This window comes from Typopeltis vanoorti, chromosome 5, assembly GCF_054136105.1.
Source record: "Typopeltis vanoorti isolate ZY-2024b chromosome 5, IOZ_Tvanoo_1.0, whole genome shotgun sequence".
NCBI classification, from domain to species: Eukaryota; Metazoa; Arthropoda; class Arachnida; order Uropygi; family Thelyphonidae; genus Typopeltis; species Typopeltis vanoorti.
In genome coordinates this window covers 44,722,762-44,746,488 of record NC_143553.1, presented here as the reverse complement: position 1 = coordinate 44,746,488, position 23,727 = coordinate 44,722,762, and the positions used below count along the sequence as shown (strand labels likewise).

The following is a 23,727-nucleotide window of genomic DNA, read 5'->3' as shown; positions in this document are numbered from 1 at the left end:
AGCAACGATGAAAAGCCGGAGTTTCTGAGAGGGAGGTAAATTCCTCCTCCGCATGAGCCCAATTAATTCGCTTCACTTTCAGTCGAAAAGCTCTTGGAAAGATTCCTTTGCTTCCTATAAGTATTCAACGAATCCAATAGAAGGGCAAACATCATCATGGAAGTGTCAGGAATAAGCAAGGAGCAGCAAGTATCTGCCCTGAACTCTTTTGAATTATTTTTTAATTTTATTTCTATACCTTCAATAACGAGACTTAAGTTCTATATAAGGCGACAAATAGCACGAATGATCACCCAAATTCCTGCTTTATAGCTAACTTCCACTGAATGTCACACAACTACCACAAATAAGTATTTGAGATTAAATTTATGTCCGAGTGATGATATTCCGTAGAAAGGACATAGAGGAAAATCAACCCTAGGCCGACATCGTAAGCTCAGGTTTATTTCTTTTTGCATATATTATTACATGAGGAGAATCCTGACCTCTGTTGGTAATATCTTTGCAAAAGGTTAAGGGTCTGATTTCTTGTCTTGGATGCAAAAAATCTTTATATTAGCTTTTTCATCTAAAGATGGGTTAGCCAGTCTCAGCTGGAGGTGGGATGGCTTTTGCCTACAAATTTTGCAAGCTGGTTGCTTGCAAAATTTCCATTTTGCAAGCAACCAGCTAGAACACATGCAATTCGCAGACATTCACAAGGCTTTGAAGACAGGAATACCTTAGTATTAGATTTTTACTGAGATATCACTTGATTGTGGCAAGCTACTGGGTAAGATGGTGAAGAAAGATGAGATATTTATAAAAATAAAATTAAAAAAAAGATGTTAATTAAAAAGAATTTTTAATTAACATCTAGTAACAACTGACTTTTTTGTTAAAGTTACATACATATATTCAGTTTCTATAACCAGTTTTTGAAGATAATTAGAGATATGTTCTAATCTGACATAAAAATGAACGTTTTACATTTGTTTTGACTCTCTCCTTTGCTGTCGTTTTTATTATGTCCTCGAGTACAGCTTGATCCAACCAAGCACAAGTTCTCATCTATTTTGAACTAACAAACTTCGACTGCTCCTCTCCCGTTAAAATTTTAAAGAAATAACATTTCGCCTTAAGAAAGTAAAAGACATTTGGGATATGGAATTAACCATTTTTTTCTATTTAATTTCTAGGCCTACATTTCCGTAAAATAACTTCACAGGTTTTGAGAAAGTCTCAGTAGTATAAAAAAAATATGAATCAATTATCTGAATGCGTTTTGTATTTGAAAGAGGAAAAATAAGATACAGATAGAGTGGATCGATTTATAGTATTCAATGGATGATTTTATTCCTAACATAGCTTTAGTTTTTCCAGATAAAATGATGACCGCGTCACATCTGAAGATAAAACAAAATGTATCATATTATGATCATCTCGGAGAAGGTCGGCTTAAATACACAGGAGCTCAGCCTGTAATAATTCTGAGTCACACTGTTTTCACACAACTGATGGCTTCCCCAGTAGAGTATGCATTACTAGTGCAATACCGTCTATCTGGAGAACGTACTCAAAGCCACAATCTCCTCCACTATTTCGATAGTATAAGCAGAGTTGGTTGCCATGGACCGAGCAGACTTTCGAAGACCTTCACGCAATTCTAGGAGACTGGCGTGACCTGAATATCACTTTCACATGGAAGTGCCTCGTAGAGTTTTACGTTTCTGGTACCCAAGACTTCTTTTTAGGACTAAATTCCGAGTCACTTAAGCTATTGCTTTTCAATGTTGTTTTAACGAATCTTCCCTTGTTCAGTTATCTACTGCGCATGATCCATACCACCCTCTGATTAGCACAATTCCAACAAACTTTCCTAACTGTGAATCACACACTACAACCTCGATCGTCTCGGATTTATATAACACCTCGGGTGCTGGCGGCTACGAATCTTATTCTACTGCTGTGTTAGTCGTGTGGATTAGCGTTGTTATCTCTATCCACGAACAAGGCGATTAACTGTTCTGTGACTAGTAAAGAGAAGCTCAATTTTAATACGCGAGAACGGACCGAACGTATGCAAATAATTGAAATAACGAAGCCGCTAAAACGCCATCTGAACAAACAAATCAAGCACGCACACACACTTTTGTACACTTCACAAATCCCCCACTAGCAGAGAAAACAACTCTCGTGTTGTTTCTACCCTCAAACTTTGTACCGTTTTGAAAGAGCGATTCTTTGGGTGGCAGCGATTGTTTTGTCAGCTGCTACGAATACGGAAGTGAGTGTTTTTCCGCTAGCAAAGAGACGTGAATTGATCAACACACACAATTAATTCTGAAGTATAAAAACTATCTCTTACAGCAGCGTTTTATCGACATTAAATCAGAAAATTAGAGACAATTCTATCATTTTTGTACATACAGTAGGGCAGTATAAAACTCAGCATGTCGATTCAATATTGTCATCTGAATATAGTCTTTCACTGTTACCTCTGAAATCATGTAATACCTTCTTAGTCATATTTGAATTAGCAAATCTCTCATATCAGTGATATCATTAAATATATTTTCTTCTATAAAATAATAGTGATACTTATATTTTACTTAAATTCTGATGTTTAGAATTTTATATTTTTAATTTATTTTCTAATAATTCAAAAATATTATATACCCCCTTTAAATATTTAGTATCATATAACTAAATTTACAAATAGCGAGGTGAAACATACGTGACGAGTAGGATAATAAAAACGGATGGCAATGCTGTAGCCAATGAAGTTTTAACTGAGGCTCGGCTATTGCCCGTTACCCAGCCATGACTTGAGCTTTTAGCTCAATAACACTCCATCCACACAGATTTTCTTCATTCAGATGACGGATAAAGAGTCAAGGCCTCAGTCCATCTCCCAGTTCTTTTAACAACTTTAAGAAACATACGTGACTTGAAAACGTCTTTTTAGGACTTCCAGGGTAACAAATGGCAATGCTGTAGCCAATGAAGTTTTAACTGAGGCTCGGCTATTGCCCGTTACCCAGCCATGACTTGAGCTTTTAGCTCAATAACACTCCATCCACACAGATATTCTTCATTCAGATGACGGGATAAAGAGCCCATCGTCCAGTTCTTTTAAGAACTTTAAGAAACATACGTATGAGTTTCCAGCTTCTTTCACCATTCAAAAATGATTATTTCGATAGATTAAATATTAAATAATTAAATCCACAGTTTTCAGAAATCAAAGTTCTTTGATATCGCAATACATAGCTCTTTCAGTTCCAGCAATTAAATGCAAAGTTACTTTATTATCTCATTGGATAAATTACTTGGAATATGTGTGAAATACGAGTATGTAACCCTAAGTGAAGTATATAAGCCTCCTTTTATTTCATTTCTCTTCTCACATAAGAGAAAATTTCACTCATTAATTCATTTCGTTGAATTGATTATGTTAGCACAACGTTTTTAAACTTGGAAATGTTTTCTACCGCAAATAAATCGAATTAATTCCTTTGTGTTTTCTCAAACAATTCCAATTAAAAATTAATCAATTTTTGTTTTAAAAAGTTCGTAGCCGCTAATTTAAAACTGTCTTTCTCTTTTTTTTTTCTTTCTTTCTTCCTTGCGTTAGCCATCGCTTCATGAAACAGCACCAGCGAGTTTGTCTGAATAGAAAACGCTTCTAGATAACCGAAGGGAAAGAAGAAAGGGGATGTTGAATATGTAGCTATTAAATCAAACGCTCTTTGACGGAAGCTGAAGTGAGTGTCGCTTTTAGTAAAAAGGGCAATACTCGTCATCGTCATTAACGGGTATTAAGTGTCTTTAAATAGCTCGCGAAATGCGGTCTAATCCGTTGAAGACATCTGAGTAAGTAAAGCTTCTAAACGTGAGCTAACGACAGAGCTGACAGCGCCTCGAGGTGCAGGATGGCAGCAACGTGATGGTACAGAACGAGAGGGGCTCTCTGGCCTGCTTTGATTGGCTGCATGTTCTCGAAATTGTAAATGTTTAATAAGTCTCTCTTCCCTTGGATATTTTGATGGCTGGCAATCACGCACTTCTAGGTAAACAGTGACTCATTCATAGGCACAGTCCCACGTAAAGGATTATACATGCGGCATGATTGTGCAGTTCACTTGTGATCTCCTAAGGCGTTTACCATTGTCGCAGGCAAAACAGAACTTTCTGGCAGAGTCAAATGAAACGAGGCGGATCTGCTGTGCAATTAACTCGCCCGTCATCTCGTTTGTACACAACTCCAAAAACATAACCAAACTGACCTTCTATAGCGACACCTAACGTCAGCTCATTTATCTACAACCAGATTTTTCTTTGCAATTTGTTTCCATTTTAATGGTTATCAAAGCTAAACGATTCATATTCAGGTTGAATTTTTCATCGTCTTAAAATATTGGGAACTTTCTTTCTTTCAAAGAGAGAAACTTCGCAGATTCAGGAAGTAAAGGATTCGTTATCCTTAAAATTCCTCCTCTCCTATCAATGTTCTTAACATTCTGTAAGTTACACAACCAGGACTGATGAGTTGTTTTTATTACTAACAGAGTCCGTAACAAATTTCTCGTAATGTTGGACTTCTAGTGGGTGTGCATCTATTAGAGTGTATCCAATTGTTGCATGCTGTCAGATAACGGTAAGGAATAGGCCTGCAACAAAATCCATCACTCAGTTTTGTATTATGCTGAGAATAAAGTTGATTTTTACTTTCTTGCGAACGAATACTTTCTACCTTAAATATACGTTTCCTACATAGACTGGACTATAGATAAATAAGGAAGGAAAGACGTGTACATGCCTGCATCAAGATGACAAGCAGAGGAAAGAGAGAAAAAAAAACGCTCTCATTACCCATGCAACCTTGGAGAGAATAGAAAGATTTCGACTAAGCCTCCAATTCGAGAAGCTTAGTTGTGTTGAACTTCAGTTTTTCAACCTTTTCTATACCTCGCTTCAAAACGGCGACCTGCCAAGCAGCACGGACCTACAGTTCCTCCCCTCTTTCCCCCCTGCCTACAAGATCCTCCAGATCAGCAAAGTTCACTCGGTGGTTGTCGACATAAGAAAGAGTGGGATTTCACCAAAGCTCCCCCAAAGCAAGAACAGCTGCCGCGTGGTGTCTTTCGTTTTCCCAGCTACACTCGGGGTAATACGGAGGGTGTGGGGAGGAAAGACACAAGATAAATGGCATCCGATTGAAGGATTAAGGCGCTACACAAACATTTCGAATCCGTGCGACAGGCAACGTTTTCCCCCCGGTTCCTATAAAGCTCCGGTCCTCGAAACCGAGGCGGAGGCAGCTGTTGACGCACTTCACGAGCTGCGTATGGCTCTCCACGGCGCACGTGAAAATGGTACGAGTGTGTCATTTCCGTGTTCATCCTTTCCCAGTTGGTCGAAGGTAGGACGAGAGCGGTGGTAGACGATCCCCTTGTGATATTTAGTGATGTTTATCTTGAGATTTTGCTGCAAAACCTTCGCTACAAACTTTCACGACGGGTTTAGGGTTGCCTCGCTCCAGTGGTATAACTGAACTACGAACGAACCAGCGGGCGAGGTCGTCCTGGGTGACATTACTGATGTTCTGTTGACACGGGAACCACGTATATGCTCTCAGTCGCCCAGAGATATAATAAACTGGGATAGAGGGTCTGCTGTTAAGTCCGACTTAAAATGAGATAGGAGTAATAAAACTCCCATGTAAAGGTACGATCCAATACATTGCGTCCTAGCAATTTCTTTTACGAAGTTTGGCTTTTGATTAATAAAGATTCCACAATCGTACCGCAGAAAATATTAGACTTATTGGAGAGTGGAACAGCAAGTCAAAAGAGAAATTTGGAAAACTCTTTTGCTTTATAAGTTGATATATAAATATATACATGCAAAGTGAATCGGGAATCTAGCATTATTCAGGAATTGATCTTCTCAGGTTTTAAACAAATTGTATAGACAGGTATCCGATAATTCCGGATAGATAGGAAGATGGGGGTCATTCACAATTCAGCGCTGGTAATTGCAGCAATGACTAACTATGAATGCATTGGTCCTGTTTACGTAGTCTAATTCTTAAAAACGTTCTCAGAGCCTTACATAATAGTATTCATTCGTGTTTATTTGTTTGCTTTTTAATTAAAAAAAAAATCCAGCTAAGCTTTCAAACGTGGTGTACGCTAACATCAGTTTCATTTACGGTTTTTGTAACTATAACGCAAAGCTGTTATTGGAGTAAACAGACAGTTTTCCAGCCGTATCAACAAATTTTGATTTGTATACGTCAAAGTGAGAAAAACTTCATCCGTTTTCATCGTATCTGAAAGTGATTTTAACCACCAAGTTCAATCTAACATGCTTCGAACAGCACAATCAGTCGAAAGTGAAATCTTGTTGTATTAAAGTGCATCTGATGTATACAGATGCGCTTTTTTTCGAGATACAATTTAAATTTTTACTAATATTTATATTTTAACAAACAAAGATTTTAATACAAAAATAATCCAGTAAATTAATGTTGCGAATCAATAAATATTTACGATTTGTTTCGTTGTTTACATCAATTCCCCCTCCGTCTTACCGCTATGTTTACCACTCTTCGTTTTTGTAACGGCCGTAACAAAATTTAAACTTCCTAAAGCAACCCCAACTCTTCATCCCTTAATAAAAGTGTATTCGTATTCTTGAAGGGCATCAATTCACGGTGACAAGGCGATGAAATGATGAGTCCAGTGAATACGGAGCTATAAAACTTTCTCACAAAGGATGCAGATAAACTTATATTAATCGAGGCATAAATCATCGGATGACGGGATCGGCGCTATTTACCATACTGCTAGCGTTCGAGTAAACTGGTAAGTGTATTTGCATAGACAAATTTTTTTTTTCAAAATGCTTCCTGGTTTTTTCATAGACTTTCCGATAAACTAGCATCTGTAGAAATAACTGAAGGGAAAAACAAATAGATAATAAGTTAAAGTTTCTTATTAAGATGTGTGGAACGCTGTAGAGAAAGATTGCTACTGAGCTCTGAGCTAAGCGAGGCGAGTTGAGCCTCACAAACTAACAGTTGAAGAAAACGGTATCAGATTCATTTTATATAAATAAATCGAATTAGGAGCTACATTAATCTACTAAAACTTTTATAAGTACATAGAAAAAAAAATTCATTTTTTTTATTTGACATCATTAAGTTTTCCTTGTGCGCTTTCTGTGTATTGTTCATGACTACTGCATATTTTGTAATACATCACATTTAGTTTTTCAACAAAGAATTTAAGAATAGCACTTGGAGAGGGGCGGTGAACTGAGATTAATTTATAATTCGACCGTTTCTCTAATATATAAATGTAAATAATAGATTTCCACCGTTTATTTTCGCTTTACTTCGAACCAATTAAGTTACTCAAATGTATTTTCAGAAGAAGAATTTCGTTGATGAGGTTAAAATAGTTTTTTGAAAACTTTCATCCATTGAACGTTAGAATTCCTCTCCTCATGACATTCCTATTCGATGGAGAAGCATATTCGACAGGGGCATAACTAACTACAATCAACAAGTTAAATTTCCTTTAAACAAAATAACAAAATCAGAGTTACAGTAATCTGAGCCTTGTGACCTGCTGTATGCGTTAACAGGGTTTCTAAGGCTATATTTGAGATGTGATGATACAACAGGAGAGCAGTAGTGAGTATTCTTTGTCCTTTTATCTTTTTTTGCGGGAAGAAAAATCAGAGTATAAAACAAGGAAAAACACTCTACATCCGTCTGAGACTGGGGTAATCACCTTCAAGTTGAAAAGGGACCAAGCTAGGGAAAAAGAAGGAAGTTAAGTATTATATTGCATCGAAACTAACTTTTCATGAAATACATTACACTTACCGTTACATCTGAAGTCGGACTCGTAAAGTTCGGCAATAGCTTTATTCTTAAGATAAAACGGAAGAGTGCACTTGGAAAACAGTCCTAGGCGAGGATTTCTTCGAAGCCATCCTGCAAGCCATGACAAGTGACAGTCACAAGTAAACGGATTGTCTGATATCCGTCTGGAAAATAATTAGCACCACTTTGAGGAAACTCATTCGAAATAATTAATGTCACATAATTAACCAACTTTCTACAAGAATAAACTATTATTCAAGCAGCTTCTACTTATAAAAATTTTCTCACACAATAAACTACTTTCAAACAGATGTAGATTTCATTTACTTTTATTAAAATCAAGTGAAACTGAGGACTGCAGAGAAGATATTTTTCAAATCAAGAAACCTTCAAGAGTGAGAGAATTTTAATTACAACTGAGCAACAAAATATTGTCAGTGATAGTACGAAGTGGACAATATTTCTGTACACTATGCAGGCGCCAAAGAAATGGGTAGCTAAGTATACTTAGAAAGGAATGGAGTAATAGCTTCATTAATGGATATAAACTTGTTCAAAAAAAATAAATAAAAAATAAGCTAACGCCTTTTTATTCCCGTATGCAGGAGTAGGCGAGGCCATTTAGCCCTATCTAACTTTCGGAGACTGAGTGGGCAGTTCAATCTCCACTGCTACCCAATCAGAGATAGATGGCCCAAGGCTATCACTAATTAAGCGGTACGCAGTGAAGAGAGACGGCTCAAATGTGCCGCCATCTCGTGGTCCCTAACACAATATATTTAATGTCTGAAATAATGTGGGTTCTACGGTCGATTTTCTTGAGTTTACAGGACGAAAAACCCGAGTTTCCGGGAGTAAAAACCCGCTTGCCTGTGCCAGAGATCGACTAACTCGGGAACCGGTCGAAAAAAGGCTTAGAAAAATTTCTTCTAGTCGCTGACTAGACTCGAAACCAAGTCTTCCTTCATGCGGCCAAGTGCCGTGGTATGCAAACGCCACATCCACTGAGCTACACAGGCTCTCATGGTATTTGAAATTAAATATCAGCAGAATCACAGAGGTTGAACTGTCCCCTGATTATATAAAATAGACTACATCCCTCTCTTGTTCTTATTGTTTTGAGATAATATTTTTTTAAATCTGATTCTATGGCTAGTGCTCAGGGCATGAGTCTACGAAGCATGTCCATCATTAGTGATAGTCTGGGACAGGGCTGTCCAAAACACTTCCCGCGGGACGATTTTGTGCGGTCCGCCAGTGGATTTTGATTTTCACGAGGGAAAAAATAAAAGAACAATTTCAATCGAATGCATATTAGATATTGTAATTCTATCACTAATCGATAATCTCAATGTTGATAATTTTATTTGGTGTTTTTACATCACTATATACCCACGTGTTTTTTCAAATATTAGATGTGTCAAAAAAAGTGTTCTTATATTGTTTTGTTCCAATTCACATGCTCCGAGAGCTCATGTTCCTCGTGAGCACACGATTAACGTTGTCGTTTGTTCAGCTATCGAGGTTGTGTCGCTGCTGCTCACCAAATTACTAGATACGCATTGTGATATGGTCCTCGGATAAATCGTTTTTTTTTTTTTTTAATGCTGCCCTCGGATTACCTAAGGACTGTCCAAGTCCTGGTCTAGGATATACATTTTATGTTCCTCAAAGTATACGGTGGCTTTTCTTCCAGTTTGTTCATAGCAAGAACAGGTTATCTTTCAGGAGCGAAAGACACTATGCAGAGTCTTTAGCTTTTGCAATAGCCAGTTCCTGAGCACTACCCAGAGAATCAGGAGTACTGACAGTTTGGTATCAGATTTTAAAACTGTGTAGAAGTCGATTTTCTTTAGATTTCTGACTATTTTTTCCCGAAGTTCCCTGATATAAGCAATATAATAATTTTGTTCGTGTGTGTGTGATCGGCTAAGAAGATATCCAAGAGCTCTTTAGTGTCATTCATTATTATCTGGAGAGAAATCGCGGAAAAAATCAATTCTGATTACGAAACTTGTTAGAATCTTACTTATGGAGATGTGTCAGCTTATTTATCAAGATATGCCACGTGCATGTCTCTGTGTAGCGCTCTTGCAATTGAGAGAAGAAATTTGCGGATCGATTCACGCTTTAGTTTCGACACGAATCCTTCTGGGTTTTCTATTCAAATACTCGGCTAATCGACGCAAGATATTAATAATAACAGAAGTAGTAAAGGCTTTCCTTAGGGATTCTCATTTCTTCTTCACAACATGCTCAGAACACACGTGCACTAAGAATATAAACAGAAATAGCTTGGAAGACGGTATTCTAGTTTATCTGACAATTGCACGAATTTATTTTTCACGGACATATTCTTTGAACTGCGGCTGCTTCCATTTGGATGAACGCAGATTAGATGATTGCAATTCACAGATGCATTTATGAAATGCATTCTCAACTCAATGCAATTCCAAGCAAGATGTATCGCCCAACTATTAACTGTAAGGATAGTGAACGCAGTTATTCAGAAAAAAAATCATTTTTAAAACAGTTCACTATACGTCGATTAGCTTGTCTTCGTTTTAACCCAATCTACCAGTTGCTAGGAGAAAGTAATCTCAACGACACTTGTGTTCCCATCATCTGCCTTCCCTCCCTGCTTGTCGCTATCGATCACCTCGACCTGGTCATCAGACAAGAGTCATCTTGCCAGTAAGAAGTGCGGAGAGAGGTAAATAGAATGTATCGTGGCCGCATATTGACCTACGAGAACAGTACTGTGCCTGGATGACAAACTACACGAGGTTTAAGGGTGGGAAAAGAAGGAAAGGGGGTTGGAAATGTTTCTTGAGATACTCAACGAGGTCAACTGCCCCTATGGGTCGCAGTTTCTAAGATTACATCCAATTCCTAGAGGAGAAGACTAATGTTGTTTGTCCGCTTTCATCACAGCTGGCAAGATGGGTTGTAAGTGTACCTGGCGTCGAGAAGCGCCGACGCTACTTATCCGTAGTGACGGTCGGCGCTTTGGGAAGAAATCAAAAGATCGATAAGCAGCAAAGAAAAACAAATATTAAGTAAATGTGTTCGTGTGTTTGTTTCTTTTTATAAGTATCGGTCGCGGAGCATTACGAGAACATACGTGCTTGGTGACAGAGGCTGATCTTACTCCTTTGAGACACCGACTCGAACGGATCTTATGTTTCAAGAGTTTGAACAAAAATCTATCGCGTGGTAGGTGGTTTGTATTGACAAACAAGTTATTTCAGTGCGTTCGATTTTTTTTTTTTTTTTTGAAAAATCTGATGTCCTCTAATCGATGTGTTTGGTCAGACTGGTTTCCCCCAAAAGACAACATATTTTGATTCCGGCTTCTAAAACATTTTCCTGTATTTGGAACAACGATTAACTTGCCGAGCTGATTTGAATCTTGGACTTTCTATTTACTGGGCACAAACTTGTTTCAAAAAAGAATACGGATCCTACCATATTTCCTGAACACTAATCACACTATAAGTATGCAGGCAGTTTGTTGGAATAACAATTTTGTATGATTGCTGAGGCAGTTAAGGTTATATATGATTAGTGTATTACATACGCTTGCCAATTGTGCACGTTCTGTAGCCAGTTGCTTATTTTGCAGGATGACAAATCCTTCGAACTCTGATTGAGACTGGCTAACTCACTGCTTTGTGTTCTAGGGAAGTGGAACAGCAAACTGCATGACTGTGGACAGTTCACATACTAGACATAGGACCTGGTAGCTCCGAGTTAACAGACACTGCCAGCGAAGTCTCAGTTTACGGGATTCATGAGATTGAAATGTGATGGTGTAAAGGGTCCACGAACCTTTTAAGCAGACAACACAAACTAACGGAAAGAGATGATCCGTGCTGATAAATGATTCTATGTCCTTCCTTTTATGCATTTAGAGGATTTCGTAAATGATTTCAATAAGTTTACAGAGAGAGCTGTAAACTTTGAACATTACTTTTACTGACAGTAGTCCCTTTTCCATGGAAACCAAGGCGAAAGTAAAAACTAGACTTAACTCAAACTATGCTTGGATTATGTCTGAGTGAAGCACCTGATGCTATTACTAGGAAAGCGGTGATTATTAAGTAAAGAATAACGATATATACCCCTCAAATTAAATTATTATTAAGAGAGACCTCACCTCCAGGGCAGGGAGTCAGGAACTCATCAAGGACTACATACTACATGCACAGCAGCTATAATACTTGGTGAACGGGTTTCGGTATTAGGAAAACATTATCTACCAGAACGCTTCATCAAATTATTTGTTAAGTGTGGTGGAGAAGAGTAGAATAGAGTACAGCAATGTGCGATGGTTTTGGGATGATTTTCTTGGTTTGAAATGCACCCAATTATCGTAGTATAAAAATCAACACGATGTTATAGAGACATCTTGGACTATTCCATGTTGCCTAAGCGGTGCAGGTCTAGGGAAACAGCCTATTAGAGTATCAATATTTAAAAAAAACACCAAGTCTTATGAGTGGCAATGATGATGCCGTTTGATAAAATGAAAATGCAACCGTTAGACTGCCAGCACGAAGACCCCGTCTTAATCTTACAGTGCACTTTTAAGAAGAATTAGAAAACTGGATTCACATATCAACAAGAGGAAACTCTGTTCTGGAAAATGGCAGATATAATCTCTGCCAAGCGGTATGCTGAGGATGGTTCACTAAATGAAGGCAAAACACCACCTAGTGTGTGTGTGTGTAACATTAAACATTTCTAAAGGATTTTCGTTCAGTGCTTGAAGAGTGAGAATTATTCTTGACTGTTAGTCGATCATACGCAAACTAAATAACTTGAATACGACCAAAAAAAAAAAAGATAAACAACCATTCTGGCAAACACGGAAGAATTGTACATCGAAGAAATTCAGGCAGTTTCAAGAATAGCCAACTTACATTAGGAGTGTTTCCTAACATTGATTTCGCGAACAGATTCTGATTAAAAGAAAACTAAATGAAATATAAACGTCCTTACACAATGGGTAAGAAATTAATTCTCTATTCGTGAGTGAACTTGGAAATCCTTTCGTTGACGAACTCTAGAAAAGGAGGATAAAGTCTGTTAACAACAGCAGGCTATCAAATATTTCCCTCGATGCCCCGCAAGTCAATGGAAACAAATTACTCCAAGGCGAGCGCATGAGAGAGAGAGAGATGCAATTCCATCGGACGTCTGCATAGAAAACAATGCATTGGTTTGAAAAGGATAATGAGTGTAGTGTAAAACTACTACTCAAATATCTTAACTGCAATAGCAGAGACCAGATTAATGTTTCTCAGAAGTAATTATTTTGAGGAGATAAAAAAAGGTAAGAAATTCAGCATCTGACGAAAACTACACACGTGATTAGATAGAAACATACATAAGCTGAATTCATTCAGTTGTTGAAATAAAATATTGTATCATAAAATTAACGTTAACTTTATCGTGCGCTACTGTTTTGCAGCTATGCCTAATGGCAATCAAAACTACTTTTGTACAAGTCACGTTTTCCTAACAGTGCTGTTTACTTTGACAAGAAAAACACATTACGACAGAAAGATAATACTGACGAGAAGCAATACTTGCTTGCGATAACAATCGAGTTCATCTTATTTCTATCACACAGAAAAATATTTATTGCAAAAAAAATCAACATGTGGAAGGATCCGATTATGAATATCAAAACGATCAATATTATTAAAGATCAGAAGCGAGTCCATGAATTAATTCTAATGTGGATGTTGTTGAAGGCCAATTGCAGCTTTAATTGCAGTAATGGAATGGGCGGTACAAACATATGACATCGGGTCGCGCCTCTTTGAATGAGCTTATTAACAATTTATTATCTTTTTTTGTGCGAGACGAAACTAAATCTATGGAAAAGTTAGCAGCAGATGCAAAATGCTGGATCTCATCTTTGAATAAAATTGGAATTAACCAAATGAATGTTTGAATGGTTCGTCGAGGAAAGACTGATCAATTAAAAGCAGATATTTCTATGAAATAGGCAGAATACAGTGGGATAGTATGCTATAGGTGAGGCAAATTATTAATATTATTCAAGACTGTTTCAGTTCAAACATACTTACAGAACTCGCAGCTTCTTCATGCTGTCAAAGAGATCCCTTCCTAGTGTTGTTAGGTTGTTCCGATTTAACGTTCTGAAAAATAAATAAGTAAAACAAATATCATAAATAATCATTGAAGCTTTTATTTTAATAAATTTGAGATAATTATAGAAAGGATCAATTGCAAATCACGTATAAATAAAATAAAACGCATGAAGTTATTTTTAACAGCTTAAGAACTTACAGAATTTCCATGTCTTTCAGTCCCCGGATGGCAGTGTCATCTACGCATGTCAGTTCATTGTTGTCTATCTGACTGCAAAAGAGAAATCATTAGGGTTAAAACAAAGTTTAATTATTGCAGTATAATTTGAGTATAAAAATCAATCTAAAAAATAGGCTCAGTGTCTGGGATATAGTTTGAATGTTTACAGTTATATTATTACTCGGTCTGAAAACATACTTAAGGACAGAACACCAAAGAATGAAAAACAGGTACAATGAATTGTGTTTCAATATTTATGAATAATATTTAGAAGCTGTGAATTAAACCTGCATTACTTACAGTAAAAACAAAAAACAAAAAACGTATTAAATAATGCAATCAAAAATAACACAATACAATACGATATAAAATACAGTTAACACTACTGAAAAAAAACGCTTTGTATTTCTATTTGAAATTAAGGGATATATACTATATCTTTACAGGATATATGTGTGATAGTCGGTGGCAGTTCCCTCAATGTAGGGCTTCCATTAAACTGAGCTACGAAAACCAAGTATTAACTTCAATCTAATAGAACTTTAAGGTCACCAGATATGTTTCTCAGTATAATCTTATATTGTGAAAGATTATTTTCCAGTCAGGGTTGCAAGAATGTGCATATCTAATTCCAAAAAGGAACAGAAATACTCAACTAATATTTATGAACAGGTCTATTAACAGAAAAGTAACTACAAACAACTGTCAGCAGGTCAGATCGAGAAGACATTGTATATTCACTCTCTACCCGACAGATTATGGGTTAGAATCTTTCTGGGCATGGATGTTTGCGATTGTCTTTTAGGTTGGAGATGAATTTCAATGTCCAGTTGAGATTGCCCTCACTGGAACTAATGTGGCTTGAAAACGTTTGTGTTTGGTTTTCTGTAACACTATATAGGTTTAAAATCTTTTGGAGATGATGCTACCGTATCCAAGATTTCAGATTGATTCTTTTTGCTACAAATATTGTAGCATGTCATATATTGTTTAATCCATAATCCCTTTTTGGATAGAAATTTTCTTAATTCATTTTGGGAGATTTATTTGCTGTTTCTTCTGCTCTCCAAACTTCCATGAATATCCAATACCGCACTGGGATTAGAATTCCGATCCTTCATTGGAAGAGGAGGTTTTACTCACTGGGATATCAAAGGCATGCACAAAAGAAAAGAAAAAAAAGAACGGTTTCAGACATGCTTGCGGTACTAACTTTTGAGCAGTTTTATGTAAGAGTTAAGTGGCGCTAGAAAATACTTCTTTTTAAATTAATTTAGCGCAAACAGTCTGATTTCGAATACGAGAATGTACACAAGCTTAATTCCAAGTTCAACTCAGAATTGATATCCGAATGTTGACATTTTGCGATGCCCCCTCCCTCGTAGGTCAATGAGGAAATTATAAACAATATAATCTTTGCATTCTGCTAAAGTAATTTTAGATCTATAATGAGGCAAAACCAGCTATTTTGTTTATTTTATGTTGTAGAATCAGAGAGAAAGAGCAGAGTTGAACTCTTCCAGGCGAATGCATTTAAGTTGAAATGAGTTGTCGCAATTCAGTCTTCAAACTTCGCCGATTAACTAAAACAACAACAGACTTATGCTAATTATCCGAGCAAGCAGCAGCGGGTGTTCTCTTTCCATTGGACTGTGCAATCTCTTCATTATCCCGGAATTTAACAACTTAATCCCCGCTACGGAGGCAACAAATTTTCCTAACAACCTCCGAAAGTAAATAATTTCCGAGGAACGTTTTCTTTGGAAAATTGTTCGCATTTGGCGTTCCGTCTTAATGTCCATCGTCGCAGCGGTCTCATGCATTCATCCTCGAGCACGTACACACACTCCAACTACCTAATTCCCGACGAAGGCAAGAACGCCCACGTGCTTGTCCGCACGTCATCGAAATGGCGAGCGGCGTAAGGTGTCCATTAAGCCTTATAATTTTGCAATCCAGACGCCTTTTGATGGACGTCTTCGGCGAGAGTTTTTACTTCCGCCCCCCTTTTCCGTTTTGTTCCATCAAGTCAACATTAAGAAGCAAAAGGATCTTATCCCAACTTAATGGATTACTAATCTAGCTGGAGGATGTAAAGTACTTAATTACAAACCACTTAATGCGTCTCGCAGCGCAAACGGAGGGAGTTTTTCTTGCACAACTACCACTAATTGGACATCTGACGGGCACGAGTGCTGTTGAAATGGTTAATAAGAATAATTGGCGGAAAAGTTCTTGTAAGACTGGATCATTAGGTCCAGCTTACTTCCACCTTCGTTTCTTTTCGTCTTTTTAAAACCCTTCAAGTACCAACAGGATTTAACCAATTAGAAACTGTTGTTTTGTTTGAGCAATGGCAAAAGTACTTTTAACAACTCTTAATAACCCAGAATATCAATCTCTTACATTATCCAATCACACTTTTATCTTTTCTGTGTCGGCAGTTTTTTTCTGGATTTTTTTTAAGGGAAAATCAGCGTCAAAATGATTTCTTCACTAATTCAACTCGTAAATATCTTAAATGGCTACGCATTCTCGTATAATACAAGGATTTGTGCCCTAAATATCGCCTTTCACTTATAGAACTTATTATGAAGTATAGCTAGACTATTCGCCACTACTCGTTGTGCGTTATATGACGAGTTAGAGCTTATTAGCTTTACATCTTTAATAAATTTAAATTCATTGTACTTACGAACGAAGCCTTGTTTTTTACTACATTAAATTGCATACAATTATATCTTCATTTATTAATGGCGACATTGCTTGTTCTTCGTATAAATCTCTCTTATTAAAAGTAACTCGGTTTATTCCCCCCAAAATAGACGCTTCAGTAATACCAGCATCTTTTAGTTCGCTGATTCCTTGAAATCAGAGGAAAATGTGCTTGTTGCATACCAGTGAAATGAGGGTCTTTCTCATGTGTACTCAACTGAATAAATAATTTAAAAAAACAAAAACAATTAAACGTGACTGCGTAATGACCGTGTGTTGTGTTGAAAAAAAATAACGTAAAGTCTTCCAACAGAAATTCAAGTCAGAATAATGAGCCAGTTTGTTATTTATTTATTGTTACTTATATGCCACTTCACTTGGTACAAGATTCACTATTTTAATTTTGAAAAGCTGTTGTTGTTTGGAATTGCAGCCGAAGGGATAAATGCTACAAGGCTAGTTTATTGTCTGTAAATTGTGTATTCTGATGATTTGCCTCTTGTGTGATGAAAATGATAAAAAAAAAGTTTCTAGGAGGGGAACCGTTCTACCTCCTAACAACTCATCTTCAGTTGAAAAAAAAATCTTAAAGGTTCTTCGGGTAGTAGACGGAATTCGAACCAAACGGCATCAACGATATCGGCTGAACGTATTTGAGGTTCTTTAACTCTGCGGAGGTCGCGGCTGATCTGAGAGATCCAAACAAATTGTTTAATATAAATATTCTTTACACACATCCAGTGTATAGCTTGGAGGTCATGAGTAGCTGCGCATGCATATATTACGAGTGATATTCCACACTGTTTATGCGGTCAGGTTTGATTTAACACGTTATATAAAGGTGTGCGATATTTCATAGTAAATTGTATCTGAGAGATACCGCGGCCTCCGATGTCAGTATAGAATTGGTTTAGTTTTTTTCTTTGTTCAATAATTTCTAGATTGTAACTGAAAATAAATAAACCACCATGTATTATATTTGCAGTGTTTTTTCAGTAAGTTTTATCGCATTTTAGCACATACTAGGAATGAATGTATCTCTCAGATACACGCGACCTACGCTGCAATTTTTTCGACGACAACCTCCGCAGAGTTAATAAAAATCGACATCAATTAAGACGTTGGTTCTGAAGTATAACATTGAAGTGTTCACCGATAAAAAAAAAACTATAAAATAGTTGGCAAATTGCAGAGACGACAACAAAACAAAGCCAATTAGTAACCATTCTAATGGCATAGCAAGAAACGTATCTAAAACTTATAAATTATAAAATGGATAAATATGTAACTGACTGGCATAAAAACAGAACTTAGAGGTGGTTATCTTTCTTTAAATTTCTTATATAATAAAGTTTTTAAAATATTAACTATTATCAACACATTCTATTCCTGAATCTAACTTACAGGTTCTTCAAAAGGGGCGCACCACGCAGCGTCTTCCTTCCTATAACTACCAGTTTATTATGGCTGAGGTCCCTGTAAGATACATTGAAATGAATGAGTCGCATTAAATAGCCATTCGGAAGCGTACAGTACATTTTAATTCCATTATTACAACGGCATCATTTAGCTTCTGTGATAATAAAGTAATTACAGTTATCATTCTATAGGTGAGTGTACGAATATGGGAAGCGAACAAGGCTTACAAAATTCACTAGGGGACATGCAGCATGCAATTGGTGATCGATGCCATTACAACAGTAGATGGGAGGATCTGGATATCTTGTTATGGGAAATCCACGCAGGAGTTAACTTTGTTATAGCAATAGAGATGCTGGCACACACTACCTCATACCTCTTTATATTAATTTATCTAATTATCCCTCCTGGGATTGGAGTAGCTCGTATTCTCCTGTATGTGCCATTGAGAATTGTTACCATCTATTGGGTTTCAATCCTTCTTGTCTAGCAGGAAAACATAATAAACTACCATCTTCTTGTAAACTTCCACAATGAAAGTTTTAGTATCGAACAGTGCCTATTCGACTATGTTGAGAAAAAGAATAAAACACACTTTGCTTATTCAAATACTACGAAAGAACTACATGCATGAGAAAGAAAAACATTTTGCCAGAGTTTGGAAAAGGAAACAAAAATATAGATTGCTGTAGCCTATTGGAAAGGTGTGCTGGCTTGCAACTTCCTAGATAACACACAGGTGCAGATTCCACTTCTGCCGGCACGAATTTTTAGGAATGTTTTGTTGTTTAAAATTTTTCTTTTCTTAGAAAATATTTTTTTCTAAAAAAGTAAGTTTTGCAAGTAAGATAGATTTTCGATGGAACTATTGGCAGTAGTCAATGGTTATTCTGTTAACACGTTCTTAGAACGACACATATAACAAATAAGTTCTCTTTTGGGCTATTTCGTGGTATGAGCAGTAGAAGAATTAAATCAGCTCATTTTCACGTTCGCTAACCGGGTTCTAAGTATCTACCAATTACAATCCAATACCGTCAACCATATTTCTTTTTTAATTCCGAACCGAACATACCAAGTTCGACTGTCGGTGTAATTTTTAAATCCCCCTATTTAACTGTTCAACTGCAACGCTCTCCAGAAAAGAAAAACGAAGCAAAAGAACACATAAAAAAAAAACAATAATAAAAATAACAATAAATAAACTGTGTGTTTGCTATTTCGGTTTCACCAGCCAAGATCGCCGCCAGGGTTTTGTACGTTGCGTCGAGTCTGCTTGGCTGTTAAAGTACGCCGTGTCATTAGGCCTAATGGCCCACATAAACCCGCCAGGAACGCAGGTTGTTCTTTCAGTTATAAATTTCCAGACGACCGGGAGGCTTAATTTATTCATGTGCTCCTAGCCCTATCCATTCAGGAGTCGCGGCAAGATGGAGTCAGAAAGAGAGAGGGGAGATAGAAAATATGCCTTAGTAAATCGTGCACACAACTCACGGGAAAGGTAAACATGTGGTAACGCCGCGTCCCCCAAGGGAACAGTGTCGACGGAAGAAAACGAGCCTGTAAGTCTCAATTATTACCTAATGCAGTCAAAAAAAGGTCGTTGAGGAAACGGAAGGAACTCGGTTGAAGGAAGGGAGGGAGGGAGGGGGGGGGATTTTTCATAAAACTGTGCAAAATGAGAAGCGAGAGACAGATGGAGTTATATTTAACTGTGTAGTCATTAATATTCACTTGGAACTCCACGCGGCACTAAAACGGCTTCTGTAGTAATGTTCTCCGCTACAATTATACTCCGTTCTACTGATATATGTTCGTCTTAAAATGTATTAAGAAATGGCGAAACACCCCTTTTAACCCCAGATAGCCTTAAATGTTCATAGTTTTAATTTGTGCGAGTAGGTATTAACAGAGTTTCATGTTCGTATTTATGAGCGTGCGAAGATAATTCGGTGAGATTAAATTCTCTTCTAATGATGAAATGTTATGGTTGGCCTATTAATAACTGCTGCGAGAAGGTCATTTCGCCCTCTTCAGTGGCATTTATGAAAAGGTTCAAATGATAAATCTGTTTCGAGGAGGATAATGCAGCTAGAGATTCTACAGGGCATACAGAAGGCCTGAAAAATTATTGGAATGTGTGATCGGGTGATTTAGTTTTTAACAATAGTGAATATAAACAAGCTTTAGAAACTCAATAATAATGGTGGTGGTGTGTGTGTGGGGGGGGGTGAGTATGTATTTATGTATGTTAAACCCCCTCACCGTCCAGGCCCAAGACCGACTAATTTGGTACCAAGAGTTATTTGTAATCGTACTTTGTAACACACGTACTTTTTTTAGCGCATGCTAAACGTTTTTTAAAAGCAGAGGTCGCTGCTTATGTTATACAGTTAAAATTTAACGTTATAAACTGCTGTGTCTTAATCACAAACTACGTTTCTCAAATTAAACTACCTGTTTCTTATTCGTGTCAAGTATTTTATTTTTATCTGAACAATTCTCCCTCATTGTTTCCAACGTACTTCCTTCAAAGATTGTTAATATGGACATACTAAAGGAAAAAGTGATCATAACTACTTTCTGTATCCCGACCGAGCACAATGTTTTCCTTCACCGGCTGCATTTCTGAAATCGGATCACCCACATACTTAAATAACATCATAAATATTTCAAATGCCATCATTACTTGACAACACCCGTCATGTGCAGACGACCACGTGCATGCAAAAACCACCAAAGGCATCTAATTCTTGCATGCTACAACGAGCCCACAAAGTTAAAACGCTAATAAGCAATTTTAATTAACACAAAGCCTTGCTTGAGAAAAATCTCGTGGGATTTGTGCAGCAGGAAGAGATTGTAGTTGAGTCAACTAAACCCTCAAGAGAGAAAGATACAACGCAATGAGAAAAAGACCTGATTTGACATAGTGAGAGAAATATTAACATTGTCAAATTCTTGTTCCTTTGGTGGACAATGAAAATGAAGGATCGCTCTTAGGAAAGCAATTTTTTTATATTATTTGAATTATTTCTAATATAGCAGGCAAACATAAATTACACTTAAAGGAATAAACAAGAATATAATTCTTTGGCAAGTCTAATTTCATTTAAAACGGATTAAAAATAACTCTAGATCTAACTTTAATCCACAGTAGTTTAATAATAAATTAATACACCTCTTTATTACTTGTATATAGGAAATATATTTAAAGAAATGGGTAAGAATTTCTTACATAAAAAAATCAGCTAACGCCATTTTATTCCCGTATACGGGAGTAGGCGAGGCCATTTAGCCCTATCTCCACTGGTACCAATCAGAGATAGATGGCCCAAGGCTATCACTAATTAAGTGATAACTATTTGCAATTGTAATTTTTTTATCATTTCATATAAATGTAAATAAATAAATAAATAAATATAATATAATTCAAAGATTTGGAAAGATTCGCAGATATTCCTTTGTTTAATTTTAACAAGGAAATATGCTTTGGCAATAACCAAAAGAGAAAGTCATCTCAATAGGAACTTATCGTGATTACAATGACAATCACAAAAGATGAAATATCCACTAGCGTTCCACTTTAAATGAATTTACCCTTTGATCAGTGGTAAATAATGAAACCACCCCGTTAAGAGAGAAAATTACACGTAACAAAAGGTGTGAGATAATAAAGTATTCAACGCATTCTTCTTCTTTCTGCCACTGTAAGGAAATCTCAAATACCCAGAAAACGACTTAATAATTAGAGAACGCTGCAACAATTACTTCTCTATCACCCTCCACCCCCCCCCCCTTTTGTCTCCCTTCCAGCTGGAAGAGTTCCTTTTGGCTTCTCATTTACTGTTCTTATTCTGTCAGAGACTTCAATGAACAGCTTGCAAAGGAAGGCAGTAACGCTAGCTAAGTTGCATTTTCACACATCCCACACCACCTGTTCGATACATCCCTGTTTTCTCCCCTGCGCTAATTAATAAACGACCAAAAGGCGCGTGTCTCCTTCACGAATATGTTCCACGTCACAGCTCTCGTCTGCCTTCAACGCGCGCGCGTCTCACTCTCTCTCTCTTCAAAACAGTGCTTGTTACTGAAAAGCACGTGTTTCCGCGTGGCAGCTTGCGCCATGAGCACGCGGTTTGTAAAATTTCACCACAGAGGGCTTTTGCACGTTACACGCATACGAAAAGCACAAGAGCGTGACTGGCGCGTGTGTTACCATAGTATTGCCTGCGTGAATATTTGTCTCGAGTCAATTTATAACAGTTGGAAGTGGGGAGAAAGAGATGGAGGGAAAAGAAAGAAAAACTTGGAAAGTACAAGCCATGAAAAGAAGTGGCAAGGAACAAACATTTGCTACAAATCTTTCATAAAGGGGGGCAGGAAAATCAATACGTTACGCACGTGCCTAACAACGATAATAACAGCAGAAAACGCAAGATTTATGGACATGGGAAATAAGAGAGTGTGTTAGCAATGACGTGAAGAGAAAGATGCATCGCAGAGAAGTTCTAATATTACTATCCTGGACCGGAAAGGATCATAAGACCAACTGATTATGCTATAACCAACCACACATCGCTCTTGGAGTTTAGAATCTCGGATCAAAAACTTAGTACAACGAAAGAATGAAGAACATCCGAGAGAAAATTGAAAAAATTTATACTTTATGGTATTACCCATGATTCTTCTTCTCTAAGATGTCATGAAACTTTTTTTTTTCATTATATTCGTGGCAAAAGGAAAGTCCAGACGAGAAGACGGTTTAATGTATTTCATTCTAATATGGCCCATTAACTTGTATTTTAAATACCACCCTCTTTTATTATACATTTTAAGCTTTTTTTCGTATAATTTAAGCGTTGGCCAATTAACTTGTATGGTACATTCTACACGTTACTTGTATACAAGCAACGTGTAGAATGTAGTTTGATGATTCGAAGTCAGATCTCTGTGTAGAAGGTGAAATCGATATTTTGTATTGTCCCTCAAGGACACTTGGTGATATTGATCGCATTTACAAAAAAAAAAAACTAGCCGAGAGTGGATACCTGCCGTAAAAAAAAAAAAAACATAGGGACAACTGCCAGATGGTAGCCGCAAGAGTTCAATCATGATGTTGGATCATCTTGCAGATAATCGGAGTTCCGCTGAAGGGAAGCAACATTTGGAGCGGGTCTACCCTTCAAGGTACGCGATTACCATCTGACGCCGTAGTAAAGAGGAGGAGGTGGGTGAGAAAAAAATAAAGTGTGGGAAATGGCAGAAGCCTTTTATCTTATAAGTCGTGTCCGATGACAGGCCGATGATCAGCAGAAATTACAGCGCTAAGCAAGCAACAAGAAAGAGCTGCCGTTAATTGTTAACGG

At 37.1% G+C, this 23,727-nt stretch overlaps 1 protein-coding gene across 1 annotated transcript in view; it reads right to left on the bottom strand.

Moving 5' to 3' along the window:
- LOC150106349 (protein slit-like) overlaps window positions 1-23,727 on the bottom strand; it is a 427,776-nt gene that overhangs the window by 168,592 nt on the left and 235,457 nt on the right. The window contains exons 5-8 of the mRNA XM_090392392.1: window positions 18,344-18,415; window positions 14,204-14,275; window positions 13,981-14,052; window positions 7,880-8,043 (exon numbers count right to left, since the gene is read on the bottom strand). Of these exons, the coding sequence (XP_090248518.1) occupies window positions 7,880-8,043; window positions 13,981-14,052; window positions 14,204-14,275; window positions 18,344-18,415 (380 nt within the window). The remainder of the gene's footprint in view (window positions 1-7,879; window positions 8,044-13,980; window positions 14,053-14,203; window positions 14,276-18,343; window positions 18,416-23,727) is intronic.